Here is an 18,141-nt window from a genome sequence, read left to right on the forward strand (position 1 = left end):
AGTAACACATTTTGGGGAAAATACAGCAAAGAACTGAGTATTAAGTAAACATTAGTTTCAGTACGAGGAAGAAGCCGATAAGGTCACTTGTATCAAATTACATAAAGTCCTTTCCTGGATGTTTTCTCTTTCTAGTTAATTCTTTAAAATGTTCAAGACTTATTTGACTATTCCAAACCATCCTCTTTTCTTTGTATTTAGAAGGAATTTCAGAGAAATTCAGGGGTTATACAAATATTCAGGAGCAGAAGATACTCTTTATTACCATTGTGCCAGATATTGCAGGAAGCCAGAATGAGAAATTTAGGAAAGCCATGGAAATGAGAACTGCTGTAATTCAATAACAGATTCGTTGGCTTTCTAATTACATTTGATCACTAGAGTATTTTTTATTGTAGCTGCCTAAGTATCTTATAAATACCTACCACATGTGACACAGGCACTTCAAAAGCATCATATAAACTGTAGAATAGATTTGCAGAAAAAGTTAAGGAAAAATACATATACTGGTTCTTCCACATGTTAGTAAATAATTCCCAGCTCTGAGATGTCATTTTATATAATTTTACAACATCCAAAACCACTGTAAAATAGCATCTGTAATAAATACTCAAAAAACCCCTCAGATGATATTTTACTGTTACAGCTTACAGTAATGTCTGTGTAACATCATACAAATTGTATTATAAATAGCTTCACCGGCACCAAAAAATAGAAATATTACATTTTACATAATTCACTTAAGCATATGGAATTTTGACTACAAGGTATTTTTTTCTTACTTTTCTTACAAAGTTGATTCGGTATGCTTTAACTTGCAAAATGACACAATTACACAGTCCCAACATAAGGAAACATGGAAAATATGTGAAAACCAATGTGGGAGCAAGTGAGAATTACAAAATTGTATTGGCTATTCACAGAATTTCTACGGCTCAGTCTATTCAGGATTTCTAGCCTTATTTCATTCTGATAACAAGCAAGGTCTGCCAACTAAGGTCTTAGACTGGGATTCAGCAACTCGGGTTTCATGTGACCTTGGACAGTTTTTCTGCCTCAGTTCTCCATTCACAGCACGGTAGTAATAATGTTTCCTTGTATCTCCAAAGACTGTAAGCTCTCAGAAGCTCCCTGCCACTATTTTTTGTAAAGTAATTGGTACTGTGGGACTAGATTAGAGCTGAGCTCGGTAAGAGTAAATGTGCAATCTTTAACACAAGACACAATGATAAAATTGTTCTGATATTTAACAGAGGTAGGTAAATGATGCCCTTTGCACTACTGGAGAAAGTACAATGGACTTGCCCAATGACACAGTGCGCCTTGCTGACACAGCTCCTGAGTCACAGTCTTGAACTATAATATGCTGAAGTCCTCCAGAAATACATGAACTAACAGAAATGTAGTGGAACTGTTAACACATTCAAGTCTTTATTCAAAACCACAGCAGTCAGGAAAATTTCTTCATTAGCTTCAGTGGGCACTGAAGTAAATTTTCTCTTAAATGCTATTACCCAGAGGAAAAACCAATAAAGAAAAAACAGATTTCTTGGCATCTGAGATGCAATTCAGGTATCCTGTGTGTTCAGCTTTACTCAGCAGTTTTCAGCACAAGTTAAACATATTCTAGCACAAAACGTGCACAAATCTCATGGAAAGGAAGCATCATCAAAATTACTAAGAAAAGCTGAGAAATGCATCATACACATCTTCTGCATTACAGAATTGAGAAAGCAGCTACTACTAAGCTGAAAGAGGTAAATATGTAGCCTGACCATCTAACAGATTGAGGCTGGCTACAGTAGTTATTAAAACATCTGGAAAAGCAGCTGTATCTTTCTCTTGCAGTACACTTACCATTGCACTGCACTGGAGAACTTTACCATCATAGTTGCTACCATCTGCTGGATAACTAATACCAAGTCTTTCACAGTATCTAGGCCTTATATCCTTTCATTTTATCACAGCACCGAAGCTAATTTTTAGAAAATTACTAATTTCTTCATTTTCACCCTATAAGTAATGATTTTAGGAAAGAGAACATGATGCTGTATCTCTCCTTAGACATTACAAATAGCTTACATGGATTAGGCTTCTGGGGTTCTCTGGTTTCTCAAGTCATCCCATTTTTGTGTGTTGTCACAAAAAAATAGTGTGATTCTGGTACAGGAGAGAGGATGGCCTCTTTGGGGAGACATGAGGGAAAAGAAAGATCCAATAAATATGGAAGGTGTACACCAGAGTAAAGATTAATCTTCACCTCACTAGATGTCCTAGCCATGCCCTAGTACTCGGGATTATCACTGGAGTTCTCCAAATAGCCTGCATTTCTTCCTATTCTTGATCTTTATTTTTGATTTTATTTTGTGCAACAAAATAATGTTAAGTATGCAATATTAACTGAGGATATTTACGCCTCACACTTGTTCCCTGGGTTCAGGTGTATAGACATCATATATCCCTATGGTCCTTTAAAGGCAGCAGGAAGATCACACTACCTACCACAAAGTAGTCATCTCAGAGCAGGTCTGCTGGTAGAGGCTGCCAACGTGACTGGAATCTTGGGCATATTTATTAGGAGTCTCAGAGGAGAAACCAAAAGCGAAGTGGACCGTGCATACTGGCCTGCAAGGCACTCTGAGGCACTTTGCTGGAACAGCAGAAAGGGGAAAAGCAAGCAAGAAATCTGCCTTGTTCTAAGCAATGAATGGAGATGTCTTATGAGCTGCCAGCTGAAATTATTTTGGAAACACTAACACTGCAATGTACTTTCCTCTAAAGTCACAAGGGTTTTCTTATTGACAACACTTGAAATGTTTTGCTGATTTATCAGAATCTTCGTGTTTTATAGCTAACTGTGAGGAAAAGGCTTTACGGCAGCTGACAAGATACTCAGTCACAGCCTTGCCGTTTTTATTACCCCTAGTGACCAGATGGACCCAGAAATCCACATTTCTAGGTTCTGCAGAGTTCTGTTGTTGCAATACCTGTTGTTCATAATGTCTGTTCACGTCGCCGTTTCAGACCCACAACTCTTGCTGCCAGGAGAAACACAGCCCCAGTGAGAACTTCTGCGACAAAGGAGATCCAGACTAGTGCCAGTGACCAGCCAAACCTGATGTCGATTTCTACCAGGAGATCCTTACTCCTCAGGAGGCAGACAGCTTCTTCGAAGGCAGCAGCTGAATATGCAATATAGACACTGATCCCAGTAAGTGTAACAAGAGCTGGGAAAGAAAAACATATTCAGCTAGTTAGCATTCACTGCAGAAATTAAAAATAATTAATTGGATACCTCTTATGGCTTCTTTGCCACTCCTTCCTATCTACCCAGGCCAGATTACCAGTTAGGCTCTGTTTACCTTTGAAATCTAGTTGAGGCAGTTTTGGGGTGAAGGGTGAGAGGGAAGCAAAGGGAGGGTTATTTCTGTCCATTGAGTTTACTGTGTTCTCACTGTTAAATACTGAATCAAAATGTGTAACAGCAAGCCTCCCACAATAAAAATTTCGTCATGTCTTTTACAGATATCTAATGCATGTACATCTCTGTTTTCAATACTGTGTTATAATGCATCCTGATTTCTCACTGCTGTGCACCACATACAGTTGTATACCTCTATGCAAGAAAGCCCATGGAGACAGAGATTCTTGCATTTCAGCTCAGTGACCTGAATTTAGGCTGTTTTCTAATTTTGAGTATTGTAAGTTTTCAGTGTTCAGTGTAAACGTGTTGGTCTTTACTGTCACCTCCCACCAAATGTTGTGGAGTCGTGACTATTCATCATTTCCAAATAATTAAGCCAAAGACATCCTTGGAGCAGACTAAAAATAAATTCATAAAGACACTCAAACAAAAAGACAGATGTTTTCAGAATGAAAGGACTGTACAGAAGCTAGCAAACTTAGGGAATGGCACATCTAGCACAAGTACATCCTGGGGCTGGTGTCTATGTCACTCAAAGGACATATATTAACTAAAGTCATAACTTCACTGGATCAGTGGCAGGAAAGATGCAATAGAAAGGCCCTGGATTAAAGGACTGTAGCCCAGGGAAAGTAGATACAGGACACTTGTAGGACAAGATAGTGTCTTATCTAATTCTGAGGGAGAAGAATTTTGGTCTGGCTTTCTGTTAAATGACAGTGTAAGTCTAGATGGCATTTTTGCCAGAAAGACAAGTTTGAGTACAGGCAAACCAAGATGGAAGAGTATTGGGTTATCCAACAGTCAAAATTCATACTCATATTCCTCATTTTAACCATGCTGTGATGCCTGTACCTTATCCTAGTCCTCTGCAAGGGGGGGAAAGAATCACTTTATACCTTTTGTCAGCAGAAATGGAAATGACTGTTCTGTTGACATTTTCAACAAGGTATGCCAAGTTCTCTGATCCCCCTTAAATGTGGCCATATTTCAAAAAAATGGGAAAGCGTATAGCAAGTCCTGGGAGGTGGAACATATCAGTTCTGCTATTTTCTAAAAAACTCAGGTCTCCGGAATTGCATCATAAAATATTTCTTTCTGCTGAGACAGAACTATCTAATCAATACCGGACTCCATGAACTGGAATATCCTATAAAACTGCATGCCCATTATATGCATCAAGCCTCGGTGCAGCTGAAACAGCTGAACAATACCATCTGAGCGAGAGGAGGGTCTGGTCTCACACCAAAGGCCACCCTGCAGTCTCTTCACACTGTCCTGGGAAACAGCACTAGTTGCATCTTTAGAACACATTCAAGCACCCTTCTTCTAATACTGTCTTTGTGTTTCCTTTCCCTCTTTGCAACCCCAAGAAAGGTGCAGTAACCCACTCCTCGGCAGGATAATCATGCTTTGCACTTCACAGCTTTTTCATCTTTCACTTACTATTTGGAGTAGTTTTCAAATAGCTCTAAGCCTTTTTAGTGAATACAGCTTTCTGATGTTCTAAGGAAATAGAATTTACTTTTTTTTTTTGTAATGGGGGATGGTTGGTCTTTGTAAGATCATTTCAGACTAGAAAGGTCAGTCAAGACTTTGAGACAGCACCATTTGTTTCCAGCCATCTCCTAGCATTCTCTTCCTAGCAACCGAACTGTATAATCAGGTGATGAAAGCCAATACTGATGATCCCCTTTTCTGTTGGGGAAAATTTCTGTTTCAAGTTACATTGTGAAACAGTACTGAAAATGTATTTGGAGAAGAAAAGGGAGATGGATTTAAACCCAGTTTTTCTACATTGACAGAATGTTTTTAGTTTTAATTCGTAAATTACTTTCTAAAACACAGAGGTTTTGGTTACAGCAAAAATAATAGAAAACAAAATGTAAAAGAACTTTACTAGCTTCAAATTGAAATATTACACTCCAACTAAAATAACTCTTTGTGGTTTCCTTTTGTTACCCACAGTTTAGGGAGACCACTGTAGTTCAAAACTAGCAGTGAAGCTAACGCAGCAATGCCTAGCAAGACCCTTTTCAGGAACTCAGTGCAAATGCCTTTGAAAAAATATCAGTTTTCTTAACAGTTGTAAGATCTGTGCAAGGCTATCAAACCCTATGCTTTACTAATTCCAAAGTCACCTCTCCGATACTCCATTACCCTGTCTGTAAAGAATTTGGGCACTGTGCTGAGAAGGTATTGAATCTTTTGCGTTAATGGGCACAGGAAACACATAGTGTTCAAAGTATGACTCACTCCACAAGGATGTATGGTTGTGTGTGATTATTTGCCTTTTGTGACTATTAAGGGGCAGCTTTCTATTCCAGAATCCCGTCAGGAGCTGAGCAGACACCAAGTGAATGAACACCAGCATTATTGTGAAAGCAAATTTTTGCTTAGCTTTTTTCGCCCAGAAGATAAAGTGATGCTTCCCAGATATAATCTCTTTCTATTTACAACAGTTTGATATAGTACCTCCAAAAAGAAAAAGCAGTCCCGTCATTAGAAGCAGCAGGTAGGCCCTGGCAAGAATACTGATGAATCCAGTCATTCCTCCAAAAATCATCAATATCAGGCTGAGGGGCATCAGGATGACAAATGTTCCATGCATGTCTGAAGAAAAATGAAGAATGTTAATATTTTAATATTTTATTATGGTGGCATTGGATGTACTAATAATTATTGAGTGCAGGGCCCCTCATCAGTCTCACAGCCTTATTCTGTGCTACACAGACAAGGAGTTGGACAATCTCTTGGGTTTTCAGTTTAAGCTGGCAAGACAAATATATGGTATGGAGAAAAATGTAACATACAGAGCAACGATCTGTATGTTCACATGATCACAGCCTGTGTTTCAAACAGAGACCACAAATAAAAAGGATATGTCTATATGGATATATTTAAGCAATTAAACTGTTTCAGATATTAAGCCTAGCTGGATAACAGGTCATACATTGTATATCAGGTAGTCACTGACAACCTTAATAAAAGGTAGCCCTGGTTATCTGAATCATACAGATCACAGTGCGTGGCATTGTTCTGTTTGGGTGGTGGGATCCAGCAGATGCTTTGGTTAAACTCCTTCTTTTCTGTCACATGTCCTCTACTGAACCGGTCTAGCAAATTGTTGACCTTTTCCTTTGTTGCAGCTGACCACCAACTGGAGGTAAATTTTCCCATCCAGCACTAATTCTGTGTCTGTCATTGTTTCCTACAGCAGCTTCACTAAGTACATTAACCCATCCTGGTTGCTTCCTCCCATGCTAAACGTTTTACATTAGTCTTTCTTGATCCCTATAACATTTTAACAGCTGTGTAAACAGAGGGTTGCTATATATTTTTGCATATCACACTGTTTTTTCCATCATAAACCATCTTTGTGTCATTGTTCCCTCTCATGCAATCTATCCACAACGTTCAACCCAACCTTTCCTAGAATAATTATCAAAAAAGAGTAATTCCGGCTTCCAGTATCAATTTATTTCATACCAGCGTGAAGTGCAGAGTTAATGAGAAAGGAAAACTTCAAATCCATTTTCTGAAGGGCTCTAGGCTTCAGTGTTTCATTTAATTTCACAGAGGAACAACAATACACCATTAGCTGGTTCCTAAGGAAAAGGAGTCAGTTAAGAGATCACGGTTTGTATGTGATCAGGTAATCAATTTTTTTAAGTCACTGTAACTGCCCACTGAATTGGAGGTACTCCACCCGTCACTGGCTAAGGATCCAGCTTATCCTCTTCAACACCATTATAAAGATAAGACACAATCGTGTACATGTTTCTATTCAGTTCTGGAACCTTGGAAGATTAGGAAAAGCCTGCATGGGATCAAGGCAGACACTTAATTTCTTTAATTGAGTGGAATGTGGTTTGAAGACATAATTATTTGTTACGTGTAGTACAGAAGATGCTCACAAGGAAAAAGTTTTGGGAGGTGGGCCCATCATTCTTCCATTGCTGTTTATTTATGCTGGTATTATATTCCCATATTTAGTCCCACATATGCCCACATCAGGATCAGCTGATGCTCAGAAAGCATGAGTTCAGCATTCTGCATGGACGGGAGCACTTTCTCGCCTTGCTTCTAAATCTGAGCATACTGCGTCGGCTTTCTTTCAGCAAAACTGGCCATGGTTGCTGTTGATGGCTAAGAAACCCAAACCTATAGCAATTCTCAGAAGCTAACAGTCAAAACAATCTTCAGCTTCCTGTATATAAACCAGTATGTCAAAACTGTTTGCAAATCTTAGTTGAATACCAAGAGGAGAAATAGCCATGGAACTTAGGTCAGGAGTTAGAATTGGTTGTCAGGGATGTGATGCAACATGATGTGACAGAATAGAGATCTGGCACACAATTTAGTTCTCATATTCTAGAGAGGCAGCAGGAACAGGCCGGTCTTCACCCCGTTTGTGTTTCCTGAGTGTATTAGGTCTGATCTTGATTCCCCACCATTTTGGCATCCATGTGTCCTCTTAGATTTGGTCTTGCATTGTCCTGGTTTCAGCTGGGATAGAGTTCATTTTCTTTCTAGTAGCTGGTATAGTGTTATGTTTTGGGTTCAGAATGAGAAGAATGTTGATAACACTGATGTTTCCAGTTGTTGCTAAGTGTTTAGACTAAGTCAAGGATTTTTCAGCTTCTCATGCCCAGCCAGCGAGAAAGCTGGAGGGGCAGAAGAAGCTGGCACAGGACACAGCCGGGGCACCTGACCCAAATTGGCCAAAGGGATATTCCATACCATGTGATGTCATGCCCAGTGTATAAACTGGGGGGAGTTTGCTGGGGGGGATCGCTGCTCAGGAACTAACTGAGCACTGGTTGGTGAGTGGTGAGCAATTGCATTGTGCATCACTTGTTTTGTATATTCCAATTCTTTTATTATTATTGCCATTTTATTATTGTTGTTATTATTAATTTCTTCCTTTCTGTTCTACTAAACAGTTCTAATCTCAACCCACGAGTTTTACCTTTTTTTTTTTCCAATTCTCTCCCCATCCCACTGGGTTGGAGGGGTAGTGAGTGAGCGGCTGCGTGGTGCTTAGTTACCAGACCGGGGTTAAACCACGACATGCATGTAAGAGGTGAAAAGGCCTTGAGGGGATAAAATCTGATGCAATTAATATTTTAAAAGTAAGAATGTAAGAATGGTGCAACTCTGTCCTCAGACCTGGCTTTGCTGGGAGAGAAGAAACATAAACAAGCTCATCACTGGGCCTGTGCTTTGTGATTTTCCAGGTGTCCCTCATGAGTCAAAGTTGCTGTGAACAAACTATACCTCAGGACAGTAACACTAACAGTTGCTATTTCTTTGACTTTCATTTTCATGGTGTGATTTCAGCTACTGCAGCTAGGACTGTAACCTTAGCCAGGACAAGCGCGGATGAAGACGCTAAGGCTCTGAATGTAACCTTTTGAAGCCAAGGGAAAACAAATCCATACCAGAGCATTCTCCTGGGCAGTGTCATAGATTACATTAATGATCTGGGACAGTTGCATGCAACATCAGAATAACTCCGATTTTTATGCCCTCTTCAGTGAAAATATAGGTTTTAGGGATATCTCAGCTAAACCCACAAATCCCACTGTGACAGAGCCTTACTTTTCCTACACACAGCTGGGATCACATTTCACATGAATCACCTGCAGCTTTTTTAAAATCAAATATTTGATGGATTGTATTTGGTTAAACAGCACTTTTATCACCTCCAGTATTCTAGTTCAATACCTAATACCCATTTGTTCTTCTTCTACGAAATCTGCAACTGCCTGGGAAACTTATTCTAAAATGCTGCCATGGAAACCACTCAGGAATCTGAATTCATGCCGTCTGGCATATGATATTATGTCATTATATTGCTTGATTAGAGGGACAGAATTAGTTTATAGAAGGACATGACTTAAAATATCTTTACTGTGTTTCTGTCTTCAGTAATCATCTGTAAAAGAAGTTAAAACATGAATTTTGCTGTAATTTTAGTGGTTTTAGGTTGTGTTGAAATACATATTTATGCATTATTATACATATGTCTTCATTTTGATGAAATTAATCTAGTATTGAAACAAAACCAACCTAAGCATTTTGCACAAGAGGAGGTATGTGCACTTTCTTATAAAACAGAATTCAGTTTCCCACATTTATTTCTCAACACCTGAGTTCCCTGTCAGTCCAACAAGAAAGCCCCAATAGTTTAATCTTGAAAATACTGAAACAAACTGATGAACATTTAAAAAATGCTCCAGTTTTTTTGTAGCAAAAAATAGTTTAATTGCTTGATTTGAGTTAATGAAGTTTTACATCAGCTAGCCAAAGCTGTTTTAACTAGAGGTCTGACCAAATGTCTGTAAGAATGACATCTGCAGTGTGTGTCCAGATCTGTGAATTTGGCAGACATTTCTAAATTACCACCTCACACAGTTGTTGACGAGTTGTTCGTAACAGAAATCTGTGGAATGAACTAGAAAAATTGAATGGTGTCAAAAGGGGCCAACTGCAGGTCTAGCAGTTTTGTTAATCATCTCCTGTTAACATGCTGGAGCTTAATTGTTTCAAACTAACATTGGTTTTGTTTGCACAGCTTATAATAGCAAATAGTCTCTAGAAATCTGTAATAGTCACCTCATCAGAAATACTCCAAATGGCAGCAGCTCAGAAGAGCTTAATTAAGGACCTGTTTATCTTCCCCAGCAGTAACTAAATAGCCAGTTAGAAAGACAAAAGACTCTAGCTGAAACAGAATGCTGGCAGTAGCTAAAACCAGTGGGGCTGCTCTGGAAAGACTTGGCAAAGCCAGGAAGAAACAGTGCACTGAGAGAGCCTGACCTGCTTGCAAGGGAGGAAGGAAGGAAAAAACAGAGAAACAACGAGCAACAGAAAAGAACTGCTGTCTGTGTCTAAATGTGAGACTTCTGGGCTTGAACCCCAGGGACACGAAGGCCTGGATTCCTTCCTGTTCAGTAGAGAAAAGATGATGCTGGAGGAGAGCTCACAGGGTTAGAGTACCCCAGGATAATTAGCTAAGCTCCAGACTTTGTGTTACATATTTTGGCTTTGTGCTCTTCTTACGCAACAAGTCTCTGAGGTAAACTGGAAGACAAATTATAGACAGTAGAAATAAAATTATGCTAGACTTGGTATAGGTGCGCACTGATGAAAACCTTCAATAACTAGGAATGGGTAGAATGATAAAAGTGAGTGATACACTGTGGTTCACGTTCTATGGCTATGATACCAACTAATTTGAAAATGAGAACATTCATCAGAAGTTGTCACTCATTAGGTCTCAGCTGCAGTGATGCTAAAGTTATCTCAGATTTCTGTATACAGTTATTGTAATATCTACTGTAAGTACCAAAGCAAATGTTCACTGGAACCTCTTTGAAGGACCCCTGCACTGTTGCTCAGAAACAAAGCAGATCCGTTTAGGTATACACCAACCGTATCAATTACATTAGAATTTCTATGTACATCATTTGTGTCTTATTCATTTGGCCTCTGAACTGGCTCTTGCCAGGTATTCCAGCCCTAGCTGCTTCCTTCTGATAACTTAAAAACAAAAGGAAAAAATTGTGAAGAACTGTAAATCACCCAGGAAAAATGTAATGGGTGTCAGAGAATTAGTCATTCTGGGATTGTAACATTATAAACATGTAACTCAGTAAAAATGAAGCAGGTCCATAAAGATGGGGAGAAGTGTGAAAGCAGCTGGTTAGTGACTGTTACAGGGTCCACATGCTGCAAGGAAATCCAGTATAGTTTAACTGTACTATTAAACTAATTTTGTTGATGAAGAAACCAAGGCAGCTGTTACATTATAAAACCTAAGGTATCAGTAACTGCACTTACTGCAAAGATTTGTTTCCCTACAAGAAGCACTAACTTTCCTGTAGTGTCATGGTTCCAGCTATATTGATGTCTAAAAAAAAAATAATAAAAATACTCTGGGGAGAATAATTTAAGCAGTTTTGCCTGGGCAGCTGCACACTCCAGTCTTGGTTTTATAACAAGAAAAACATTTTCTTCCGCCATATATAAGTGGAAACCACATCCATTAACTGATCATCTCTGGAAGGCTCAGGAATAGAGGAGAGCACTAAAAAGTGACTTGTAACAGAAAATCAATCACTGGCCATGATGTTCATATTACTAACAGAAAATCAGGATTGTCAGAGGCTTAATCATACCTTGTAGGTACCTAACGCAGCTGGTTCGTGTGTCAGGGGCAAACCAGGCAGCCATTAAGAAATAACAGTAGTTCCTCTCAAGTTATTTTTCTTAACACTAGTCCCAGCTCTGCAGTGTAGATGGGACCCCACACCAGTTTGGGGTGCAAAGCTAAGATTCAAGAAAAATGATCTGTTTTGAAATTTTGCATCTGTTCGCACTTTTGGACCAAAATGGCCTCTTACATTTTGGCCAAATAACACATATAGATGTTGCTTAGGTGTGCCAAAAGAAAAAAGAAAAAAAAAAAAAAAAAAAAGCTTTGTGGCAATTTGGTTTTAAAATATAAGAGGAGGGGGCGAAGTCACACAAAAAACCCTCCACATTTTAAAAAATTTTACCATGCTTTGAAAAAACCTTAGCCACAGCTTTCTAGGATCAGAAGAATGTAGATGCAAGTAACTTTTATGTTACCAAGCAGGTGTCACTATCCAGCCATAACTGAGACACATAGGAGCAGGTTACTTGAGTTTCCAAAAAGTAGAAGAGTTTTGACAGGATACATCAGTATCCAGCAAACACATTACTTTCTTCTTTTGACAGCTCATCTGTCCTGAAAGAAGTACTTGGACTAAGTCCAGAGTACAAACTGATTTTTATTAGAATTATTTACAAAATTGTTCATTTTGCAGGGATTACACTGATGTTGTCTTTAGCTAAATCTATTCTGATTTACTAATTATTAACAACATAGACTTTGGCAAATGAAAAACATCTCTATTACAAAAATGCCCAAGAGTAACCTTTTCCCAATGTAACTTGTTGAGTTTTGGTTTGGGTTGGGTTTTTTTCTGAAAGAAATTATTTTACAAAGCTGCAACTCTTGGGGAAAATTTTTCAGTAGATTAAATACTGCCATTCCTTCTACGCACCAACTTCGCCCTCTCTGTATGTGATCCTCAACACTTAGATGTGATTTTGAATGTTATGTTTCTTCTACCGGAAAATGGCAAAGCTGCTCAGAACTCCTGATGCAGCTTCCTTTCAAGTCAGAGTGACATTCTTCTTCTACCATTTAGTGAGAGATAGATTCAGCTCATCATGAAAAAAAGTTGCTCTTTCTGCTTGTCTGTCATAGCTGGCACAGGAGAACACACGGCAAAACAAGATATCTGGGGTGACTTTGCTGACAGATTTCAGTTTTAAAGGTGACTTTCAGAGGACTATCTTTAATCCTAGTGGTCACCAAGAGACCTTAATAACTGTCTAAATTGTGAAAAGTGACACTTTCATTTTAATCCTGTATGGGACAGTGGAAAATATGCATCTCCAGTAAAAAAAAATCTTTTAAAATGCAGAAATTTCAGAAAAGCTAGTGGTAGGTAGTCTAGTGGTATATTTCTTTAAACAATAGCTGATGTTTTAAACAAATACATAACTGTGCAATCTATAGTAGGAAAATGTTTTATACATTGTGGGTTTGAGGGAGAGAGAGGGTATACACCATATATTCAGCTGGAGGGAGTGGTAAGAAAAGAAATGGAAGCTTAATGTACAGGAGAAACCATGCTTGTGCCTAATCCATTAGAAAAATTGCTCAAGAGTATTCCTATGATGTGAAAATACATCATACTCTCAGGCTCAACAAGACCTAGATTGATTGCCTGAGTAACATTGCTGGTAGCACAGAACTTTAACTTGTACACCCAATTTTTTTCATTTGCCAGGAGCTGTATTTGAAGTACGCAATAAGCCTAAAAGGAATCTGCTGGGGATGAATAGGAGAGAGATTGGAAATGTGGAGGGAGGGAATGTGAAGGTTTTTCATTCTCTAGTGAAGGGTCTGTCTTCTGGCAGTGACCAGCACTTCTGTTGCCAGTTAGACCCAGCAATTTGCACTCAGTTATAGGCTTTCTCCCATCTTTTTGGCACTTGTGTCTGGTTAAGACATGCCAGCAAGAGTATGGGAACTCTGAAGAATGGGGAACAGGATTCCTGATGTGTTACTTAAGTGCCTGCATTAGGAGACAGCCCTTCTAAATCTTTTTAGGAATAATGGGCAAGAAACACATTTGATGTTGCCAGAGCTCCTGAAATTCAGTCTGCCAATCAAACAGTGAGAAATATGGGTGTACTGCTAGACAGAATGAGATCAATTCCATGTGAATGTGCCTCACACAGACACCTGCACAGGCACACACAGAGCAAAAAGTAATTTTCTGAAGTAAACGATTAAAGCTGTGCAATTAGCCTGTTTGCCCCATATAGCAACACGTGAAGAAATTACTGTAACTACAATGGAAGCCACGATCCCAGAATTGTCCTCTAAAATTCTAGTTAGAATGTGTTGTAGATGAAGACGAATGTTCTACCTGATCTGCCTAGATATGCTTCAGTGACCACAGTCAGAAAATATTTAAGAAGTGTAAGGCTGAAGTAGAAGGTAATATCTCAGTACTTCACAAACCTAGACATCACTTAGAAATATCTATATTTCCTACAAGTAAGAAGTACTGACATGGCACTCCCTATGTTTAGCTGCTATTGCTGTGGGTCTGAAACTGCATTGAAGCTGAACACCTAAAATATCAAAAAGTTCACTCTGTAGAGCATTCTAATCAAACCTCGTAGGTTCTTCCAATTAAAAGTACCTTTGATTTCTTATCATTTTTAGGCAGACAACACCTGCGTATAATAAAATCTGCAAGTGTCTCTGCAGACCTGAAGTCTTTGTCCAGGAACCTAAAAATAGTGTTTGATACGAGAGTGAGAGATAAAAAATTTCTCTGAGGCTCTGAAGAGTCTGTAAACTGTTATGAATTCAATTTTTACTCATATTCACTATTTTCTTACACTCCATGACTACCAAAGAGCTGTCCTTTGTTTCTAAGCCAACATCATTTTTATAACCGAAGGAGCTGCTTTTTTTTTTGCAGAATTCAGCTTTCATTGAAGAGCTGTAACCTAAAATCTCCTCGCCTGAGAAAAATTACAGATATATCTTTTGCAAATACGAACACAACTTTTGAAATGCTAATAATTTTATCCTGAAATCTTAGACTATCCCCAATATAATAGTTGAGGTGCACACTTTAATGCACACCTAAAATGTGATCAGTCTGGTTAGGTTTGATTAACTCTGAACCCTCAAAGGCTTAAGTGATCCAGCAGACAATCATTTTTACTGTTCCTCAGTTTTCAGCAACATCAAACAGCTAAGGCCCTCTGTCTTAAGTGAGGAATATTAAAGAAATGGCACCTTTGCATTTGAAAGCACAGAGACAATCTGTGGTGTTAGTCTTGAACCTGTCAATATATTTGTATGGCTGTTTCCGTAGCCCACTGGGATCTTATTCCTACTTTAACTTTCCAGTTACTGTTGCAACACAGCTACATTAGCATCAGTACCTTATAGGCTTACTTTGCCCTGTCTGCTGCACTTTTAGCTATATCATGAGATGCTGCTCCAAAAGACTAAAGACACGCAAAGCCTTTCTGAAGGATTGCTCAGGGAAATGGCCGGTTTTGAGAGGAAAAGTACCATTTTTAAGATACAGGAAAAATGCATGTATTCGCTTGCAAGGGGAAAACAGCCAGGGTCAGAGAGGAGATGTAAGCAAATACAAAATTACAAAAAAGCAAACCCATATACAAGCATGTATGAGCAAAGCATTGTGCAGCATATGATGCAAAGAAGCAAAATTATCTTTTAGGAGAAGCCTAAAAGTATTTGAAAATGTTTAGTTTGGACTTTCTGAAAACATTCTGTCATTGACAAATGAATCTAAAGAAAAAGAAGCAAATACTAGCCAACACAGTTAGAAACTTAAAGTAATCTTTTTGAACACGAAGACTTTGAAGACTCCTTTTAGTCATTGATTTATTTTCTTAAATGCCCACATACTTAAGGTTTTTTTCAGTGCAAGGAATCTCACTGAAAGGGTAGATAAGTAGCTGTCTTAATGAGTAATTTAAATGTGTGCTCAAGCATTTTCAGTGATCAACTCTTTTGAGGAGATTTTGAACATTTTTGCCTTTTATTTTTAACAATTGTGTACCTTCCTGAACCATTCCAGGTAGAAACGTCTCGCTCCTGTGGAAGAAATTAGCTGAACTTGACATCAAATAGGTGGTCATTTTCAACAGCAATCCCACTTAAAGACCACATGCAGTGACAAATATTGTACAAAAGCAGAGTCAAAACACTATCTCAAAGAGCCCCCCCCGCTCTGAATCAGAAATGAGAACTTGTAAGCGGACAAGGAGGGAGGGAAGGATGGATGAAACTATAGAAATAATATAAAAGTTACTCACACAAAAGCTGTCTGTGTGCATCGGTGATGTTTGCATTCTCGTGCCAGAAGGGATTAATCAAAGGGTAACATTCGCTCCTCACTAACAGAGAAGGGAAAAAACAATGAGAAAAAATTACCCATATCTTATTGCAGTAGATCCTCTTTTTTTTTTCTTTTTGCATGTACATATAAGTCATATAATATTACCTGCTTTAAAAACAGTCATTCCTAGGTAGGGAAGGAAAGGAGGGGATTTTCACCACCCAGCATTGGCCAGCTTCTGCTCCCATGGGGCCTGACCACTGAAGTCAAGAGGGAAACATCTGCTCATTTCAGAGGGGCTCAGGGCACAGCAAAGGGGAGAATTCCTTTAACCTGCCCCTTCTCCCCTGCTCCACTGGCGGTAACATCCTTTCTTGCCTACGATGAACACTACTTACTGCTTGTTCTTAATGGTGGAATCAAAACCAAAAGTAATATGCCTGGCACACAAGTTAAACTAAATGGGGAAAATCCTGTAAAATCCACGTAGGATTTATGGATCGATCTTTCATTAAAATCCAGAACTGTGAAACACCAAGCAAGATCAAATGCAGTACAATTACTCGGTGAACCCAGTGAGTCTTTAGTCACTTACCTTTAGTTACCATGGGATTAAGTTAACTTTATTTATATTATTTAAAGAGATACATTTCAAACTAATAATATTTACACTGATATCACTTACATTAATATTACTTACGTATGTAAACTAGACATTGTTTAATATTCTTGATGTTATTATTTACCATTTTAATGGCTTTAACCCAGAGCTGTCGCCCCTCGATTCCCCCCGAGTCAAACGAAGAGACATCTCCCTCCTTCTAAATGGTTAACGTTTATTACATTACTTTGAATTAAAAGTCGATGTAAAATCGGGTTACGGTAGCCGAAAATTGGCTATCCCCACGCCTCCTCGGGCAAGTCACCTCCTGTCGATACTGGACAAAGGACTGTTCCTCCGAGCACGCACAGCCCGAGCAAGGAGCGACCGCGACCGCGACCGCCTGCCGCGGCCCCTCCGCTGCCACAGGCCGGAGCTGCCCCCCCCCGCCGCCTCCGCCTCCCGCGGCCGGGAAGAGTGGGAGCCCGCGGCCACCCCGCCCTGCCGGTCACGCGTGGGACGGGACGCGCCACTCACCGCGGCAGGTCCGCCACAGACCCGAGTGCGAGCTGAGGGCGTCCGTGCCGTTACGGGACGCCTCCAGCCTGGAGGCATCGATGATGTACCAGAAGTCCGTCGCGATGGCCACCACGAGGAAGACGAAGCTTGACGCTCCCACCAGCGCCACGAAGAGGGAGAGGACGCCCAAGTTAACCTTCATGCCGCCGGCCGGCCGCCGTCGCCTCCCCGCCTCAGCGAGACCTCCGCGGCGGCCTCGCCTCACCGGGCCGGGCCGGGCCGGGCCGGGCCAGCGGGGCCCGCCGCAGGTAGCCCGCCTCGCGCCCCGCCTCGAGCCCCGCCCCGGCCGAGCGGCACGGAGCCGGGGCGGGGGGGAGGGGGGGCTGTCTCCCTTCGCGCCTCAGCCCGCCGCCCGGCGGAGCGGGGACCCCGCGTCCCGCCCCAACGCCCCGGCCCCAGCGCCCCGGCCCCGGCCCCGGCCCCAACGCTCCGGCCCCGGCCCCGGCCCCGGGGTGCTCCCCGGGGCGCCAGCGGACCCTGCTCCTGGCCCGGCCCGCCCCCGCCCCGCTCGGTTCGCTTTCCCGCCCGGCCTGTCAGCCCCGGCCGCCGGCCCTGCGCTCTCCCCGAAGGTCTGTGGGTGGGGGGCTGTGGGGAGCGGGGCGCTGAGCCCTGCGCCCCTGGGCACGGATGGGGCAGCCCTGGAAGACAAGGCTGCCTTCCTAGAAAGGGAGACCCGTCAGGAAATACGGGCAGGGGGGCATCCGGATAGCTTAGGCGGCTTTGAAACTCTCGGGACGGTCTCGCCTCAGAGGGACAAAGGCTTCCTTGTTCCAAACACCACTGTCCTTGAGGAGAGGGGCGAGCAGAAGCCAGGCTCTGGGGAGCAGTAACAGGGCGGGTGTTTTTACTGCCTTTCTGTTGTCGTCCGTATTTACAAGAGATTTCCTCGTGTTCTTTGCCTTCCAGGTGCTGACCCCGAAAGGATAGATCTAATTTGAAAGGTGGTGTCAGAGAAAGCAGTAACGTGGCAATTGCCGCCTGATACAGTGATGTCTGTACCCTGCTCGGGACGATTTTCCTGTCAAAGCATCACT

At 41.0% G+C, this 18,141-nt stretch overlaps 1 protein-coding gene across 3 annotated transcripts; it reads right to left on the reverse strand.

The window, feature by feature from the left end:
- Positions 1 to 294: 294 nt before the first annotated feature.
- On the reverse strand, positions 295 to 17,285 carry TMEM114 (transmembrane protein 114). Of its 3 annotated transcripts, XM_049791557.1 has the most exons (4): positions 17,066 to 17,285; positions 15,905 to 15,985; positions 5,900 to 6,037; positions 295 to 3,227 (listed from the first exon to the last, which is right to left on the reverse strand). In XM_049791557.1, the coding sequence occupies exons 1-4, from the start codon at positions 17,247 to 17,249 to the stop codon at positions 2,995 to 2,997; spliced, it is 636 nt and encodes a 211-aa protein (XP_049647514.1). In that variant the 5' UTR covers positions 17,250 to 17,285; the 3' UTR covers positions 295 to 2,994. The 3 variants fall into 3 exon arrangements, with proteins under 3 accessions (XP_049647514.1, XP_049647515.1, XP_049647516.1); XM_049791558.1 differs by lacking the exon at positions 5,900 to 6,037; XM_049791559.1 differs by lacking the exons at positions 295 to 3,227; positions 5,900 to 6,037 and adding an exon at positions 6,941 to 7,032.
- Positions 17,286 to 18,141: the final 856 nt, after the last annotated feature.

Source organism: Accipiter gentilis, chromosome 33 (assembly GCF_929443795.1).
Source record: "Accipiter gentilis chromosome 33, bAccGen1.1, whole genome shotgun sequence".
Lineage (NCBI taxonomy): Eukaryota > Metazoa > Chordata > Aves > Accipitriformes > Accipitridae > Astur > Astur gentilis.

Coding starts and splice junctions, on each gene's coding strand:
- TMEM114 (XM_049791557.1), bottom strand. CDS start 17,249: ATGAAGGTTAACTTGGGCGTCCTCTCCCTCTTCGTGGCGCTGGTGGGA. Junction 15,986..17,065: donor TCTGTGGCGGACCTGCCGCG/GTGAGTGGCGCG, acceptor CTTCTCTGTTAG/TGAGGAGCGAATGTTACCCT. Junction 3,228..5,899: donor ACTGCTTTTTCTTTTTGGAG/GTACTATATCAA, acceptor TTTCTTTCCCAG/CTCTTGTTACACTTACTGGG.